We start from the raw sequence: 19181 nt of genomic DNA on the forward strand, positions 1-19181 counted from the left end.
CAAGAAGGAGATTGATGGAGTGCTGACCTGGCCTCCACAATCACCAGAACTCAACTCAATTGTGGTAGTTTGGGATGAATTGGACTGCGGAGTGAAGGAAAAGCAGCCAACAAGTGCTCAGCATATGTGGGAACTCCTTCAAGACTGTTGGAAAATAATTCCAGGTGAAGCTGATTGAGAGAATGCAAAGAGTGTGCAAAGCTGTCATCAAGACAAAGGGTGGCTATTTGAAGAATCTCAAATATAAAATATATTTTGATTTGTTTAACACTTTCTTTGGTTACTACATGATTCCATATGTGTTATTTCATAGTTTGATGTCTTCACTATTATTGTACAATGTAGAAACTAGTACAAATAAATAAAAACCTTGAATGAGTAGGTGTTATAAAACTTTTTACTTGTAGTGAAAATTGTGGTATTGTTGTATGCTGGGGTTTTTTGTGTTGTGGATAAGTAGTGGTGTAGCGATGTTATGTGATTTACTGTTTAATTGTTTGCTTAATTGTAATGTAAGTGTCTTGATGTGCTTAGACCCCAGGAAGACTTGCTGCTGCCTTGGCAGAAGCTAATCTGCATCCATAATAAAATACAAAAAAATACTAATACAAATGTTTGATGGCCCTCATATGCACAATTTTGAATCTGTTGTTATGGGGTAGGCTAGTCAAGGTAGATAAGCTATACCAGCCTGTCCAGCCCCCTGCTCCAGCACCCAGGCTATATCTACAGTAAATGACAAGTCTATTTTGGGAAGGAGGCTGCACCATAATAGGAACGTCAGATACTTGGCATCATGAGGTACCAATGAAGAAAAAAGAAACACGCGTAGTCAAACACCCACTGCAGGAGACTGGGGGATGTTATACTGCCCTGGATACAAATCATCATTGTAGGAATATTGACCAAACATAAATTTGTTGAATCTCAACGACAAAGATTGCATCATCTTTCGGACTGTAAAACTTTGCTAAAGTTTTCGTCCACATGTTTCAGTGCTTGTTTTACCAGAGAGTGTCTGAAGAGTCAAGGTGAGAAAATTATTGCTGAAATTGAATTAACCCAGTTCCCAGTTGAAATAGTCTAAATGTAAATTAAATTTGCAATAACTGAACAACATAAATGGTAATTTAATCAGGCCTAATTAATGTAGGCCTATTTTTAAATGTCAAGTTTCTTATTTTTAGACAAATCATCTTCATTCGTGTGCTGTTCTATGTTTGTGGTGACAGTTTTACACGGTCTAAAACCTATGTTTTTATAACTGATATGTTTAATTGCAATGAGTGACTTGTAGATCGAAGAAGACCATATCTAAATTGTTTTTTTGCCGACTATCTACAGTATATCAAACCGTCTACATATAACATGTATGATCTATTTGCATAATTGTATTGGTACATTTATCAAGCAATATCGAATAACGAAGCTTTTCCTTCTCTTGCGGGTTCCCTACCAAACAGCTGAACTCTCTTTGCTACTACAAATGGCAATGGACAGAGACACGGCCTGACAGCTGAGGTTATTTTTGGGACAGGCAGCTCAGGGGAGGGAGGTGACAAAGATGGCAAATGTCACCCTTTCATATAGAATATTTGCTGTATTTAACCGGGTTAAAACAGCATTTATGGTAATCTGACGGTGCGCTGATCAGTTTGGGTAGGCTACCGGCCTAATAAACCACCTGCTCTCTCTGGATACGCCTTTTTAGCAAGTGTGTGGGTGTGAATTGATCTTGATATGGGTCTGGTTGATGTCATATGCGACCGTGCTCCTCAAGTCTGGTCCATTTTATGGTTGTTACTTGTAATCTTGTTAGCCTTCTCTGTATCATGGTGTTTTAGTTGGAAATCTGTCCTGGGTAGGCAAATGTGCTGTACAAAACAATACAACTGCAGATTGTTACATTGAATGGGACAATTTTATGTTCGACCTTCATAGAGACATTATATACAATATTTAAGTCAGTATTCTGTATTGTTTATGTAAATGTAAACAGATGAAGGCTGAGTGATTTGCTATATAAATGTTTTAACTACTGAGATATCATTGTTATCTGTCCTCAATGCATATCTTACATTTTGGAAAATTTGTTTTGTTGACAGACGTCACTAAAAATATCTAGGCCATAAGTGAGACATGTTAACACATTCCTCCAAGTTCCTATGAAAACAATCTCAGTTTACAGCAAACAATTAACTCTACAATGGCCCACCCAAACACAGTGGGAACCTATGTGTGAACAAGGTTTTCCAAACTTTAGTCATTACTTGCTGATGTAGAGTTGTTACATTATTATGTCAGGCATGAGAAGGATGAGACACTAGAGGCTGTGTAGTGTCATGCAAGTTTGACATTCCAGTTCAAGAGGCAAGTGATTTAAATGATTGACAATAAAATTAGAAGGATATCTCATAGATTTGGTTGACTTTCCTATGCACTTCTTGATATAGCCCAGTATTCTTGATTATTCTATTCTCTCAAAGGTGTGTTTCAATTCTAAATGACACTATTTCCTTGGTACACTAGGAACTAGTAATGGACCAGAACCTGTTTGGAGGGGCCCCCAGGTTTCTCACGCGGCCCAAGGCTTTCGCAGTGTGCGTGGGAAAGGATGCCACCTTGAGCTGCACCATCGTGGGCAACCCCACCCCACTGATTACCTGGGAAAAGGAGAAGCTACGTCTGACCTCTGGGGGCCGCTTCAAGATGGTGGATGATGGTGACGTCTACCGCCTCACCATCTACGATCTAACCCTGGAGGACAGCGGCCAGTACATGTGCCGGGCCAAAAACAATGTTGGGGAAGCATATGCATGCGTAACCCTTCACGTAGGCCTTCCACAGGAGATGGTGGAGAGGGCCCCCGTCTTCATGGTCAAGCCTACCTCCGTACGCGTAGGCCTGGGGGGCGATGTGGTCTTCCACTGCCGGGTTGCGGCTTACCCAGAGCCCAAATTTGACTGGGAGAAGGACGGGCGTTACCTGGCCGAGACGAACCGCATCAAGGTGACATCGGACAGTGACAGCAGCTCTCTGAGGATCCAGAGCGTGCGCAGTCTGGACAGCGGCACATACACTTGCCGTGCCCAGAATTCGGTAGGCCGCTCTAACTCCGCAGCCACCTTGGTTGTAGACACCCAGGACTCCCATCACCTGGGCAAGGACAAGAGCACCTCCCTCCTCTCTCATCTGCAGAAGCGTAAAGAAGGGATCTCTATCTACTGCACCCCCGAGACCAGCAGCTCCACTTACAACTCCACCACCACCTCCTCGACCGCCACCACTATGGTCACAGACGGGCTGAGCCTTCTGGGTCTAGACCACAGCAGCGCAGCACTGGTCAGTCATCTGCCCAAAGGCGTCTTCACCCGCACCTGCACAGTGACTGAAGGCAAGCACGCCAAACTCAGCTGCTTCGTGACAGGCCACCCCAAGCCTCACATCATATGGAGGAAGGATGGGGGGAACATTGGCGAGGGACGCAGACAGATCATGTATGAGGACCAGGCCGAGAACTTCATCCTCAAGATCCTGTACTGCAAACAGAGGGACAATGGTCTGTATACCTGTAACGCCTCCAATATGGCTGGACACACCTACAGCGCCGTGCTGGTGATAGTTAAAGGTAAGCAAAAAAATATATAAAAATCGCAAATGGTTGGTATTTCAAGAGTGATGTTTGATTGGAATATAAATTATGTAGAATAGTGCATTTACTCCATCGATTATTAATTTAATTTGAGAGTGCATCACATCTAAGTCTTCTAAAAATAAAATGTTTAGCATTAGTTTTTCCATATTCTGCCATTACCATACTCCCAAGTCTAGTTCATCACTCGGCTGTTGAGGATAAAGGGAGGGTAGTTTTCTTTAACGTTTCCATAACGAGGCAAAGGGATTCATGTGTATTTAAGGGACATGACAATGCTTATCATGTGGGGAGATGACCTTAGATTAACTCTCTCTAATTGCTCTATATGAATTGCTGATAATCGACTAGTATATAACATATATAGCATTTGTTTATATATAGCTCAAATGTCCCTGCAATGCAGGCCTGCATAACAGTGGAGTCATTCTTGTGATGTTGAGGTCCCCCTGTACACGGGCTTATGTATGTGAAAGCATTGATTTCAAAGATTGTTTAAAGGCCCAATGCAGCCATTTTTGCATGTTTTACATTTGACATTTTAGTCATTTAGCAGACGCTCTTATCCAGAGCAACTTACAGCAGTGAGTGGATAATTCTTTTTTTAAATGTTCCCATACTGAGCTCATTATCAAATAATTTCTGGGTGACAGTTAAGTACCTTATTGTGATTGTTCTCAATTAAAATGGCTTGTAAAGAAACAAAAATAGCTTCTTAGCAAAGAGCAATTACTCCAGCAATAATTTTACTAGGACTGTCTGAGTGGTCTGAGTGGAGAGGTTAAAAATGAAAAAATGAGCTGTTATTCACCGCATGTTGATGTCTCCATGGCAACACTCCATTCCACCAAAACAGGCTGAAATTTCACGTGGTCTTTACAAACAGCTTTTACACTAAAATAACATTATCAACAATTGTACAATACACAGTATTATTACAATTTCACTGTGTGGAAATATACTGTATATAAAACACGGGAAAATCACATGGTCCTGCACTGGGCCTTTAAACATGATAGTGCAAGGAATCGGAAGAGGTTAACCGAGGGTGTGCTGTCCTTGAGATATCGGATAATGTCATACAGTCATGCTCTTACAGAAATTAGTCTCTATCCACACAAAAATAATTAACCAAAGTGAGCTAAAACGTTCACCTGAGCACAGTTTTACTTTGCCCCAACATAGACTTAAACTGTTCAACTAAGTGGTGGAATGCTGGCAGCGAAATGAAGGGGGAGTGTCATGTTTCATCTATTTTCTGCTAGTGATGAGTAGTTCACAGTTGCAATGATGGCCATTAGGTGCCAGAGCTAGGGTGATTTTCCATGAGCAACTCCTGATTTGCTAGAAGCCTGGAGCATGGAGATTTATCAATGGCGGTTGTTAATCTCCGTCTCAATTTGACAGCGAGTGCAGTGCCCATGGCAGTGATTTTGGTTGCATCTGGTTATACAGTAATTGACACCAGATAATGGATTCTTGAGAGGCTTTGCAAGCGAGAGGGACTGTATCCCTCCACCCTTTATGTACCAGTGTTTTTATTAACACCAGATCATTTGATGACCCTCTGGTGTACAATAAGAACCTCTAGGAAATGTCATAATTGAAACATACTCAGTAGTCACAGTCCCAGCCAAACATTCAAAACACACATTCAAATGATAAGTTATATGGAAAGATGATACCAGCACATAAACGCTAAACTAAAATGTAAGTGAATATGGTTTAGCCTCTGTTCCTTCTCAACTGTTTTCAAAGAGCATAAGTCAATATTTAACCTTTTACTGCAGCGGGCTAAACAAGGGTCACACAGTATGTCTTGGTAGCCTTAATCAAATGTACTTTGAAACACAAGTCTACACCTCACACACATGGTTATGGTCTTAAAACAAAGAAGACACCTGTACCGTGTCAGATATGGAGTTGAAATGCATTCCATTTTGAGTTTGCATCACAATATTACACTTGATATATATCATATAAGACTGATATATAACAAAACAGTTTGACATAGAAACACCTGATTTTCGGGTGGGTTTTTGAAATAATGTTAATTAAAATATAACATTCCACCCATGAGGCAACTAGGTCATTTGACTGCGCTGCCTATTTTGAAATAATGAATAAATAGAGCTGATTATTCTGAGTGCTGATGTCTTGTTCTAAACTTGTCCAAATGGAAATGCAGTCCATAATAATAGCCCTGTAAGTAGCCCTGTAAGCTCATTCCATAATAAAGTAAACAGACAGTTAAATCGTAGAGAACTAAAGCATTTTCAAAATGGAATGTTTCCTTTTGCTGCTGAAAATGGAACAGCACTTGTCTATGTAATCTGCTTTCTAAGGACTGTAAATTTTAGTTTTATTTGATGGAAATACTGGATGTATTGGAGCTCATAGAAATCAGTCCTGTAGAATGTGTGTGTATCACATGAGGTGGACACATGACAAAATGCTGGCTTGGACTGTTTCAACCTTGGGTTGTTGATGGAGTACAGCTGAAATACATAAGTGATTGAAACTTTAGTACTGTACAAGTACTTTAAAGGTTGAATCAGTGAAATTACGTTGCCACAGGCAGCACCAGAGATATTGAGATGAGCGAGAGTCACACACAGTATCTGCCTATGTGCACAGATTCGCTTTGTGCTGTGTACAGTGTGGTAGCCAGGGCACCAAAACAGTGGAGAAGTTGAGTCTCGCGCTTCAATGCTCTTAGTTGTTGCTGTTTACTTTCTGCTGAGAACGTTTCAAAGTAAGATACATTCATTTAATTACAGGAGTCACTCACCTTTTTAAAAATGTTCTGCAATCTTCCTATGTCAGAGCCCAAGGCAGGGTATGGCATATTCAAATAAATACATCCATTGTATCTGCAAAACAGAAAGAGATTGACTTTATGAGCAATTGATTTACGCATCCACCAATTTCCATAATTTCACTCACCTTCTGACAATTATTCTGTGTTCTTTCAATGATCCTCAGAGCCCAAGGTGCCGTTCAGGAGGAAGCTGCAGGATGTGGAGGTCCAGGAGAAGATGACGGCCACGCTGCTGTGCGAGGTGCCCATCTCCACAACCCAGGCCAGCTGGTTCATGGAGGAGACGCGACTGCAGGACTGCTCCAAGTACCGAATGGAGGAAGAGGGCACCATGCGGCGCCTCACCATCCACAACGTCACCACCAATGATGATGCCGTCTACATCTGCGAGATGAAGGAGGGGAGCCGCACCGTGGCCGAGCTCACTGTGCTGGGTACGAGAGCCATTTTCTTGTATCTATACAAATATTATGCAACATTATCAACATTGAGATTGTTCCTACATCATACTACATCAATAGGCATTACTGCCTATTACTGTCAAAATATACTGTCAAAGTACTGTCAAAATATACTGTCAAAATGCAGTGTCAAAATATATTGTCAAAATATACAGTCAAAAAACTGTCAAAACATTTAATGATGCAAAGGGAGTCTCCAATTTCCTTTCTGACCTTTCAAGGGGGCAATAACCTTGGTATTCAGTTTACACAGAGTTAGTGCTGCAGCGTTGTAGACGACACTTGCCATTTGGTGACCCTTGTACTTGTCACTCACAGGCAACATCACTAAGAAGCTGCCCAGGAGGACAGTAGTGCCAGTGAGTGATACAGTGATCTTCTGCGTTGAGCTGGAGCACCCCTGTTCTGACGCCTACTGGACTCGCAATGCCGAGCGTCTGAAGCCGGACACACGCATAACAATTGCGTGCACCCTCAGGCAGTACACTTTAACCATCAGCCACTGCCAAGCTGACGACTCAGGAGAGGTGGCCTTCATGGCTGGAGACTGCAAGACCTCCACAAGATTCTCTGTCACAGGTGAGCTACAAACATAGACCTACATGCATAGCACAGACTCTAAAGCCCTTTTCCTGTCACAACATCAAATTAGGAAATCCTACGTTTAAATTCCATTTTGATTAATCTGATCACAAAGGTTGGCTATATTTATTTTATTTCACCTTTATTTAACCATGTAGGCTAGTTGAGAACAAGTTCTCATTTACAACTGTGATAACCAAGATAAAGCAAAGCAGTTCGACACATACAACAACACAGAGTTACACATGGAATAAACAAACATACAGTCAATAATACAGTAGAAGAAGAAAAAAGTCTATATACATTGTGTGCAAATGAGGTAAGATAAGGGAGGTAAGGCAATAAATAGGCCATGGTGGCGAAGTAATTACAATATAGCAATTAAACACTGGAATTGTAGATGTCCAGAAGATGAATGTGCAAGTAGAGATAATGGGGTGCAAAGGAGCAAGATAAATAAATAAATACAGTATGGGGATAAGGTAGATGGATGGAATAATTACAGATGGGCTATGTACATGTGCAGTGATCTGTGAGCTGCTCTGACAGCTGGTGCTTCAAGCTGGTGAGGGAGATAAGAGTCTCCAGCTTCAGTGATTATTGCAGTTCATTCCAGTCATCAGCAGCAGAGAACTGGAAGGAGAGACGGTCAAAGGAGGAATTGGCTTTGGGGGTGACCAGTGAGATATACCTGCTAGCAAAGACTTGTAGATGACCTGGAGCCAGCGGGTTTGGCGACAACTAAGAAGCGAGGGCCAGCCAATGAGAGCGTACAGGTTGCAGTGGTGGGTAGTATATGGGGATTTGGTGACAAAACGGATGGCACTGTGATAGACTGCATCCAATTTGTTGAGTAGTGTTGGAGGTGTTGGAGTAGAGTGTTGTACATGACATCGCCGAAGTCGAGGATTGGTAGGATGGTCAGTTTTACAAGGGTATGTTTGACAGCATGAGTGAAGGATGCTTTGCTGCTGAATAGGAAGCCGATTCTACATTTAATTTTGGATTGGATATGTTTAATGTGAGTCTGGAAGGAGAGTTTACAGTCTAACCAGACACATAGGTATTTGTAGTTGTCCACATATTCTAAGTCAGAACTGTCCAGAGTAGTGATGCTGGACGGGCGGGCAGGTGCGGGCAGCGATCGGTTGAAGAGCATGCATTTAGTTTTACTTGCATTTAAGAGCAGTTGGAGGCCACAGAAGGAGAGTTGTATGGCATTTGAAGCTCGTCTGGAGGCTAGAGTCCAAAGAAGGGCCAGAAGTATACAGAATGGTGTCGTATAGGTTGATCAGAGAATCACCAGCAACAAGAGCGACATCATTGATGTATACAGAGAAGAGAGTCGGCCAAATAATTGAACCCTATGGCACCTCCATAGAGACTGCCAGAGGTCCGGACAACAGGCCCTCCGATTTGACACTCTGAACTCTATCAGAGGAGTAGTTGATGAACCAGGCGAGGCAATCATTTGAGAAACCAAGGCTGTTGAGTCTGCCGATAAGAATGTGATGATTGACAGTGTCGAAAACCTTAGCCAGGTCGATGAGTACGGCTGCACAGTATCGTCTCTTATCGATGGCGGTTATGATATCGTTTAGGACCTTGAGCGTGGCTGAGGTGCACCCATGACCAGCTCGGAAACCAGACTGCACAGCGAAGAAGGTACGGTGGTATTCGAAATCGTAATCAGTTTGTTAACTTGGCTTTCGAAGACCTTAGAAAGGCAGGGTAGGATAGATATAGGTCTGTAGCAGTTTACGTCTAGAGTGTCTCCCCCTTTGAAGAGGGGGATGACCGTCGCTGCTTTCCAATCTCTGGGAAGAGGTTGAACCGGCTAGTAATAGGGGTTGCAACAATTTTGGCAGATCATTTTAGAAAGAGAGGGTCCAGATTGTCTAGCCCATCTGATTTGTAGGGGTCTATATTTTGCAGCTCTTTCAGAACATCAGCTATCTGGATTTGTTCTATATATCTGCAGATACATCATATCACTGACTTTTCTCAGGATTTATCATACATACGTGAGCCATTTCAAACTATACCTCCCTACCTCCCAGCTGCCAGAAAGCATCCTCCTGATCCCCCCATCGATGTGGTGGTGCGCAACAAGACAGACTCATCCATCACCCTCCACTGGTCCCCCCCAGACAGTGACCGCCCTGTGCCCATCAAGGGGTACATGGTAGAGAGGAGGAAGGTGGGTGCCCAGACCTGGCAGAGGTGCAGTGGCATGGAGATCAGCCCCTTTACTGAGATCACGATCCAGAACTTCACAGAGGAGGCCAGCTACCAGTTCCGCATTTCTGCAGTCAACAACTATGGCCAGAGCCAATACCTGGAGGTCCCCGGGACCTTCTACCTTGGTGAGACAGACAAACATCTTCTTACTCCTTAATACTTGGTTTTATTGAAGAAGAAACTAATGGCAGTTTAGGAATACTCCTGGAGATGTATGAGGTAGACAAGAAGAATGTGGGTCTGCACCAAGGCTTTTAGGTAGAAGGTAACTTGTACGTAAGAGTAAAATAACTAAAGTACACTCTTAGAAAAAAAGGTGCTATCGAGAGCCTAATAGGGTTCTTCAGCTGTCCCAATAAGAGACCCTTTGAATGAACCATTTTGATTCCAGGTAGAACCATTATGGTTCCAGGTAGAAGTTTTTGAGGTTCCATGTAGAACCCATTCCACAGAGGGTTCTACATAGAACCCAAAAGGTTTCTACCTGGAACCAAAAAAGGGTTCTACCAGGACCCTAAAATGGTTCTTCTATTGGGACAGCAGAATAACCTTTTTGGAACTTTTCAACGGGTACTCCCAATCAAACCGTAATAAGAAAAAATATATAAAAACACCAGCATGCTACTTTTGTAATACTGATGTGATTCAACCATTTCTTACAGAGCCCAGTGCAGAGGTGAAAACAGGCCTGATGAACAGCACAGCCATCTCAGGTGAGGAGGCCTCACTCTCCGTGGATCTGTCTGCCGTGTGCTCTGGCTTCTGGTCCATCAATGGACGCCTCCTGCGTAGTGGTGGTGACTACCTCATCACCCGCCAAAAGACCATGCACACGCTGATGATCCGGACGGTCTTGATGGAGATGAACGGAGCCGTGGTCAAATTTGTGGGCGGTGGCTCGGAGAGCACTTGTATACTCAAAGTGAAGGGTAAGCACTGGAATAGGGGGCAATGCCAAGAATAAGAACTGTGGTTGAATATGCATATCTTCATTAGCATGATGCTTTGAGTTGCCTGAATAAATCAAATCAAATAAAACATGCTTTGTAAACAACAGGTGTAGACTAACAGTGAAATGCTTACTTACGGGCCCTTCCCAACAATGCAGAGAGAAAAGAAAATAGAGAAATAATAGAAAGTTAAACATGTAATAATAAAAGTAATAATAAATACGCAATGAGTATAAGGGCTATATATACATAATCAAAAAAATTTACTATCTGGAACCGAAAAGGGTTCTTTGGCTGTCCCCATAGGAGAAGAACCCTTTGTTGAACCCTATTTGGTACTACTGTAGGTAGAACCCTTTTGGGTCCAGATAGAACCCTTTTGGGTTCCATGTAGAACCCTTTCCTCTCTTTCTTATTGATCTATTAACTAATTTACCGCATGGTGATGTCACCAGGCAGACCAAAACTCCATCCCACCAAAACAAGATGAAATTCTAGACTTTCTTTACAAATAGCTTTTACACTGAAAGGGCGTTATACTCATTTTCACAATTTCACACTATTAGTCCAACCTCATAGTGCTGTACAAGCAGTTAGGAACCTCATCTGTTAGCTGTTCTGTTGGTAGACAGTCACCATCTTTCCATTGGAATTTCCCATACAACAACTACAATTCAATATTCTGTAATAAGCTAAGCCCTTTGAAACCTCTATTTACAGCTCCACCTATCCGGTTTACCAGTAAGTCTGCTCACACTGAGGTGGTGACCTGCAGCGCCCAGTCCTCCGCCCAGCTGACCACAGAGGTGTCTGATTACCATGCCCAGGTGTGTAGTGGTCCTTTTGTAGCTCAGTTGGTAGCGCATGGCGCTTGTCACACCGGGGTAGTGGGTTTGATTCCCAGGACCAGCCATGCATAAAATGTATGCACGACTGTAAATCACTTTGGATAAAAGTGTTTGCTAAATGGCATATATTTTCTAATGGCATATATTATGTAAAGTCCAGATGACTGAATTAATTAATGAACCCTGTTAGGGTTAGGAGTAGTGTTATAAATACAAAAATACTTAAGACTTTCTCTTTTGAATTGTTCAGATTCAATTCACTGTGTAAATCACTGTGTAATGCTGTCTCTTATGCGGATTGTGCATTTCAATGTTTCCTCCGACTCTGTAGGTGGTCTGGATGAAGAATGGACGGGAGCTGAAGATGGGCAAGAAGTATGAGTGCATAACCACTGACCACAAAAGGATCCTGATGGTGCACAATGTCACTGAAGAGGACACGGGAATCTATGAGTGTGTCCTAAACGAAGACAGAATGTCCCTGAAGCTTTCTCTAAAAGGTACAACAGGACAGCCGAAATATCAAGAATAAAGACTCAACTCCTGTAGTAATCTATCATGCTAGAAATAAGAAACCACTCCAATGTCTACAACATATTAATAACTTGTTGACACCTGGTGGAAAGTGGAAACCTGATCCCTCAGATTCCCATATGATTGTAATACAATAACAGAAATAGCTACATTTTGTACAGCTTCACTGAAAACCCGTTTTGTACTTTATCTTTATTTTTTACATATGACAGATGTTGTTACACTCGAAATCCAGTAGGTTAGTCTGACCCCGGATCTTAAACTGACACGGCGTATGAAGTGCAACCTCTAACCTACATTGCCTACAGAAAGCCCCTCTCACACCACGTGACACACAGGGACAGACTGGGCTGTGACAGCTAACACCAGGTGGTAGCGAGTCGTCTAGCATGGGAAAGAGCTCTCTGTCATCATGTAATAAAGTCCAATGTGTCACTGGTACCGTCCCCAATCCTCCAACCACGCACAGGCAGACACCCACCTATCATATGATGGTGTATGAAATGTAGCTGTTTGGTTATAAAAGCATAATCACATATTTGTAAAGCGAATAAATCATCATAGATGATTCTGTTATTGCATATTTTTTTGTCATATTCAATTCCACATGGGCCTTTGTTAACATTTAATTATAACCTTAAGGTATTAATAGATTTCCACCACAACTCTAGAAACTAAAAAAGCAGACAAATCATGTTTTTGTTCTTGATGACAAATCCATCCATGTTTCTCTTCCAGATGAAGCAAAATTCCTGAACAAGCCCAGGGGTCCCATGGGGGTGGCACCTGCCCTCAGTGGGCACCTTGAGTTGAACTGTGAGGTATCGTCTGCCAGCGGGGTGGTGGTGTGGAGGAAGGATCAGACAGTGGTCATTGAGGACCAAAGAACTACCATTATCTCCAAAGGGACACAGAGGAGACTGGTCATCAAGAACGCCAAGAAGAGTGACGAGGGACACTACTCCTGCGAGACAGCGGAAGACAAAGTCACATTCCAGGTCAAGATAAAAGGTAAGAGAGAGAAGGAATGTCTGTAGAGCACACCGGACAAACAATATCATTGTATTCAGCTTGTAGAATACCTAGTCATATATATTTTTTTAAATGTTTAAGCTAGAAAAACTAGTGTCCCCTCAGAATCCCAGACTGCCCATACAAATACTGTTCCTGTTTTCAGTGTTCAACCCCCCAAAAAAGGTTTCTGATTTTACTTAGCCATTCCATGACTGTTCCCTCAGAAGTTCAACAGGCTGCCTTCACCAACAAGGACTCTGTACAGAAGGAAGTGAGAGCTACTCTCTCCCAGAAAGCCACTCTGAGCTGTGAGGTTGCAGATACCAAAACAGAGGTGAAATGGTACAAGGACGGCAAACAGATCATTGCAAGTAAAACTGTCTCCATGGAGACAAAGGGCAAGAGTCGTCTGTTGGTAGTAGATAAAATGGAGAAAAAGGATGCTGGAGAGTACACCTGTGAAGCTAGAGCAGAGAAGCTGGTCTTTAAAATACATGTGTCAGGTAAGTGAAGCATTTTCCCCCTTAGTCCTTGGTGATGGTTTGAACAATGTACAACATTTGAATTTCTTCAGCTCTGCTCATTATGTTAGAAATGTATGGTTGTTTTGTTAGTTTCAATGTGTTTTAATTGAGACCTAAAAATGTGTGAGGTTATCAGATAAAATATTGTTTGGAGATATGGGCTTCAAAGCTGTTTCATTGGATGATTTTGCTTTCATGGCTTCTGAGGACACCTCAATGATGCAATGTGTCTGCCTCTGCTATATTAGTGCTGTAGCTGGTTGACTATGGCTGTTATGTATGTCAATGCTACCCATGTCTGTCCAGTGTCGAAACATTATTCCTGTTTTCATTATTTGACCCCTACTATGCCCCTCCATGACTGCTCCCTCAGAAGCCCAACAGGCAGCCTTCACCAACAAGGACTCTGTACAGAAGGAGGTGAAAGCTACTCTCTCCCAGAAAGCCACTCTGAGCTGTGATGTGTCAGATTCCAAGACTGAGGTGAAATGGTACAAGGATGGCAAATTGCTGACTTCCTGTAAGACAGTCTCCATGGAGTCAAAAGGCAAGACTCGTCAGCTGGTGATAGAGAAGGTGGAGAAGAAGGATGCTGGAGAGTACACCTGTGAGGTTGGAGCAGAAAAACTGGTCTATGTGATAAAGGTGACAGGTAAGGAGGATATTGACTTGCTGTCTTGTCTCCTTTCTGCACGATTGCTTGAATGGTTGTCTGTATGCTCTTCACATTAATGAGGAATTGGACCTTGCATGTTACAGGCACCAGCAGTCCACCACCCCACCTCCAAGCACTCTGAGCTCTTCAACCTAATATCTATTGCTTCTAATATTGTTATGTAGCCCAGCTCATTGTTTTTTTTTCAATTATATGTGACATTTGAATTGTCCATTTTCTTTATTCTTCCACATATTCCAGTCTCTAATCAACTACAGTGCCTTGCGAAAGTATTCGGCCCCCTTGAACTTTGCGACCTTTTGCCACATTTCAGGCTTCAAACATAAAGATATACAACTTTTTTTGTAAAGAATCAACAACAAGTGGGACACAATCATGAAGTGGAACGACATTTATTGGATATTTCAAACTTTTTTAACAAATCAAAAACTGAAAAATTGGGCGTGCAAAATTATTCAGCCCCTTTACTTTCAGTGCAGCAAACTCTCTCCAGAAGTTCAGTGAGGATCTCTGAATGATCCAATGTTGACCTAAATGACTAATGATGATAAATACAATCCACCTGTGTGTAATCAAGTCTCCGTATAAATGCACCTGCACTGTGATAGTCTCAGAGGTCCGTTAAAAGCGCAGAGAGCATCATGAAGAAGAAGGAACACACCAGGCAGGTCCGAGATACTGTTGTGAAGAAGTTTAAAGCCGGATTTGGATACAAAAATATTTCCCAAGCTTTAAACATCCCAAGGAGCACTGTGCAAGCGATAATATTGAAATGGAAGGAGTATCAGACCCCTGCAAATCTACCAAGACCTGGCCGTCCCTCTAAACTTTCAGCTCATACAAGGAGAAGACTGATCAGAGATGCAGCCAAGAGGCCCATGATCACTCTGGATGAACTGCAGAGATCTACAGCTGAGGTGGGAGACTCTGTCCATAGGACAACAATCTGTAACGGCGTTCGTCTGTTGAAGGAAGAGAGTCGGACCGAAATGCAGCGTGTTTGTTACTCATGATCTTTAATGAACGAAAATGAAACGATACATGAAATAACTCAATACAAAAACAACAAACGGAACGAGAAACCTATTACAGCCTATCTGGTGAACACTACACAGAGATAAGAACAATCACCCACAAAATACAAAGTGAAACTCAGGCTACCTAAATACGGTTCCCAATCCGAGACAACGAGAATCACCTGACTCTGATTGAGAATCGCCTCAGGCAGCCAAGCCTAACTAGACACACCCCTAATCATTCACAATCCCAATAATACAAAACCCCCAATACGAAATACAACAACAAAACCCCATGTCACACCCTGGCCTGACCAAATATATAACGAAAACACAAAATACAATGACCAAGGCGTGACAGAACCCCCCCCCTAAGGTGCGGACTCCCGGACGCACCTCAAAACCATAGGGAGGGTCCGGGTGGGCGTCTGTCCATGGTGGCGGCTCTGGCTCGGGACGTGGACCCCACTTCATTAATGTCCTAGTTCCTCCACTTCGCGTCCTGGGATAATCCACCCTCTCCGCCGACCATGGCCTAATAGTCCTCACCCAGATCCCCACTGGACTGAGGGGCAGCTCGGGACAGAGGGGCAGCTCGGGACAGAGGGGCAGCTCGGGACAGAGGGGCAGCTCGGGACAGAGCGGCAGCCCTGGACTGAGGGGAAGCTCAGTACTGAGAGGAAGCCCAGTACTGAGAGGAAGCCCAGTACTGAGATGAAGCTCAGGCAGGTAGTAGGCTCCAGTAGATCCTGGCTGGCTGGCGGAACTGGAAGATTCTGGTTGACTAGCAGATCTGGAAGAGACTGGTTGACTGGCAGATCTGGAAGAGACTGGTTGTCTGGCAGATCTAGAAGATCAAGGCTGACTGGCGGATCTAGCTGCTCTATGCAGACTGACAGCTCTTTGCAGACTGGTAGCTCTTTGCAGACTGACAGCTCTGGCTGCTTCATGCAGACTGACAGCTCTGGCTTCTTCGAACAGACTGACAGCTTTGACTGCTCCATGCAGGCTGACAGCTCTGGCTGCTTCATACAGACTGACAGCTCTGACTGCTCCATGCAGGCTGACAGCTCTGACTGCTCCATGCAGGCTGGCAGCACCTTGCAGACTGGCAGCTCTGGCTGCTTCATGCAGACTGACAGCTCTGGCTGCTTCATGCAGACTGACAGCTCTGGCTGCTTCATGCAGACTGACAGCTCTGGCTGCTTCATGCAGACTGACAGTTCTGGCTGCTTCATGCAGACTGACAGCTCTGGCTGCTTCATGCAGACTGACAGCTCTGACTGCTCCATGCAGGCTGACAGCTCTGACTGCTCCATGCAGGCTGACAGCTCTGACTGCTCCATGCAGGCTGGCAGCACCTTGCAGACTAGCAGCTCCTTGCAGACTGGCAGCTCTAACTGCTTCATGCAGACTGACAGCTCAGGCTGCTCCGAACAGGCAGGAGGCTCCGGCAGCGCTGTAGAGAAGGAAGGCTCTGATAGCGCTGAACAGGCGGGAGACTCCGACAGCGCAGGGGGGAAGGAAGGCTCTAATAGCGCTGAACAGTCAGGAGACTCCAGTAGCGCAGGAGGGAAGGAAGGCTCTGACGGTGTGCTGAACAGACGAGGCACACAGAAGGCCTGGTGCGTGGTGCTGGAACTGGTGCTACAGGATTGAGGACACGCACAGGAAGCCTGGTGCGGGGAGCTGCTACCGGAGGACTGGTGTGTGGAGGTGGCTCTGGATAGACCGGACCGTGCAGGCGCACTGGAGCTCTTGAGCACCGAGCCTGCCCAACCTTACCTGGCTCGATGCCCACTCTAGCCCGGCCAATAGGAAGGGCTGGTATGTGCCGCACCGGGCTATGCACCCGCACTGGAAACACTGTGCGCTCTAGCCACCGGTAAGCACAGGGAGTTTGCGCAGGTCTCCTACCTGGCATAGCCATACTCCCTTTAAGCCCCCCCCAATAATTTTTGGGGGCTGCTTTTCGGGCTTCCTTGCCAACCGTGTTCCCTCGTATCGTCGGCTCCTATCTCCGGCTGCCTCTGCTCTCCTTAGTGCCTCCACCTGTTGCCATGGGAGGCAATCTCTTCCGGCCAGTATCTCCTCCCAAGTGTAACAACCTTTACCATCCAACACGTCTTCCCATGTCCATTCTCCGAATAGTTCATCCTCCTTTTGCTGCTCCAGCTGTCGCTGCCTGTTAACACGCTGCTCGGTCCGTGAGTGGTGGGTGATTCTGTAACGGTGTTCGTCTGTTGAAAGAAGAGAGTCGGACCGAAATGCAGCGTGTTTGTTACTCATGATCTTTAATGAACGAAAACGAAACGATACATGAAATAACTCAATACAAAAACAACAAAGGGAACGAGAAACCTATTACAGCCTATCTGGTGAACACTACACAGAGACAGGAACAATAACCCACAAAATACAAAGTGAAATTCAGGCTACCTAAATACGGTTCCCAATCCGAGACAACGAGAATCACCTGACTCTGATTGAGAATCGCCTCAGGCAGCCAAGCCTAACTAGACACACCCCTAATCATTCACAATCCCAATAATACAAAAACCCCAATACGAAATACAACAACAAAACCCCATGTCACACCCTGGCCTGACCAAATATATAACGAAAACACAAAATACAATGACCAAGGCATGACACAATCAGTCGTATATTGCACAAATCTGGCCTTTATGGAAGAGTGGCAAGAAGAAAGCAATTTCTTAAAGATATCCATAAAAAGTGTCGTTTAAAGTTTGCCACAAGCCACCTGGGAGACACACCAAACATGTGGAAGAAGGTGCTCTGGTCAGATGAAACCAAAATTGAACTTTTTGGCAGCAATGCAAAACGTTATGTTTGGCGTAAAAGCAACACAGTTCATCACCCTGAACATACCATCCCCACTGTCAAACATGGTGGTGGCAGCATCATGGTTTGGGCCTGCTTTTCTTCAGCAGGGACAGGGAAGATGGTTAAAATTGATGGGAAGATGGATGGAGCCAAATACAGGATCATTCTGAAAGAAAACCTGATGGAGTCTGCAAAAGACCTGAGACTGGGACGGAGATTTGTCTTCCAACAAGACAATGATCCAAAACATAAAGCAAAATCTACAATGGAATGGTTCAAAAATAAACATATCCAGGTGTTAGAATGGCCAAGTCAAAGTCCAGACCTGAATCCAATCGAGAATCTGTGGAAAGAACTGAAAACTGCTGTTCACAAATGCTCTCCATCCAACCTCACTGAGCTCGAGCTGTTTTGCAAGGAGGAATGGGAAAAAATGTCAGTCTCTCGATGTGCAAAACTGATAGAGACATACCCCAAGCGACTTACAGCTGTAATCAAAGCAAAAGCTGGCGCTACAAAGTATTAACTTAAGGGGGCTGAATAATTTTGCACGCCCAATTTTTCAGTTTTTGATTTGTTAAAAAAGTTTAAAATATCCAATAAATGTTGTTCCACTGTCCCACTTGTTGTTGATTCTTCACAAAAAATACAGTTTTATATCTTTATGTTTGAAGCCTGAAATGTGGCAAAAGGTCGCAAAGTTCAAGGGGGCCGAATACTTTCGCAAGGCACTCTATCTGCTTGCACCTGTTGCGCCTGTTACACACAGCAGGTGTGTCTTCTTAAGTACGTCTTCCTAATTTGTTTGTACATTACTGATGATAAGGCCAAAACGTATGCTCCTTTTTCGTTCATTAACTTTGTACTTTTTATATTCTTTTGAGCGTGGATTAAATTAAGTGTATTATTTTTGCACATCGGCCTCCTTGGGTTATTCCTTTTCATGGTTTTGAGTGCCAGTACCTTTTGAACTCTATATATTTTTTTTTCTCCTACACACCGGCTGCCTTCCATT

At 43.8% G+C, this 19181-nt stretch overlaps 1 protein-coding gene across 8 annotated transcripts in view; it reads left to right on the top strand.

Moving 5' to 3' along the window:
- Positions 1 to 864: 864 nt before the first annotated feature.
- LOC124009267 (obscurin-like) overlaps positions 865 to 19181 on the top strand; it is a 100704-nt gene continuing 82387 nt past the window's right edge. For all 8 annotated transcript variants that reach the window (XM_046320884.1, XM_046320878.1, XM_046320883.1 and 5 more), the window contains exons 1-11: positions 865 to 1031; positions 2530 to 3628; positions 6638 to 6907; positions 7253 to 7513; positions 9577 to 9882; positions 10420 to 10686; positions 11428 to 11534; positions 11887 to 12055; positions 12828 to 13100; positions 13328 to 13606; positions 14001 to 14279. In XM_046320884.1, the coding sequence (XP_046176840.1) occupies positions 2539 to 3628; positions 6638 to 6907; positions 7253 to 7513; positions 9577 to 9882; positions 10420 to 10686; positions 11428 to 11534; positions 11887 to 12055; positions 12828 to 13100; positions 13328 to 13606; positions 14001 to 14279 (3301 nt within the window). In that variant the 5' untranslated portion in view covers positions 865 to 1031; positions 2530 to 2538. The remainder of the gene's footprint in view (positions 1032 to 2529; positions 3629 to 6637; positions 6908 to 7252; positions 7514 to 9576; positions 9883 to 10419; positions 10687 to 11427; positions 11535 to 11886; positions 12056 to 12827; positions 13101 to 13327; positions 13607 to 14000; positions 14280 to 19181) is intronic.

Source organism: Oncorhynchus gorbuscha, linkage group LG22, assembly GCF_021184085.1.
Source record: "Oncorhynchus gorbuscha isolate QuinsamMale2020 ecotype Even-year linkage group LG22, OgorEven_v1.0, whole genome shotgun sequence".
Taxonomy (NCBI): domain Eukaryota; kingdom Metazoa; phylum Chordata; class Actinopteri; order Salmoniformes; family Salmonidae; genus Oncorhynchus; species Oncorhynchus gorbuscha.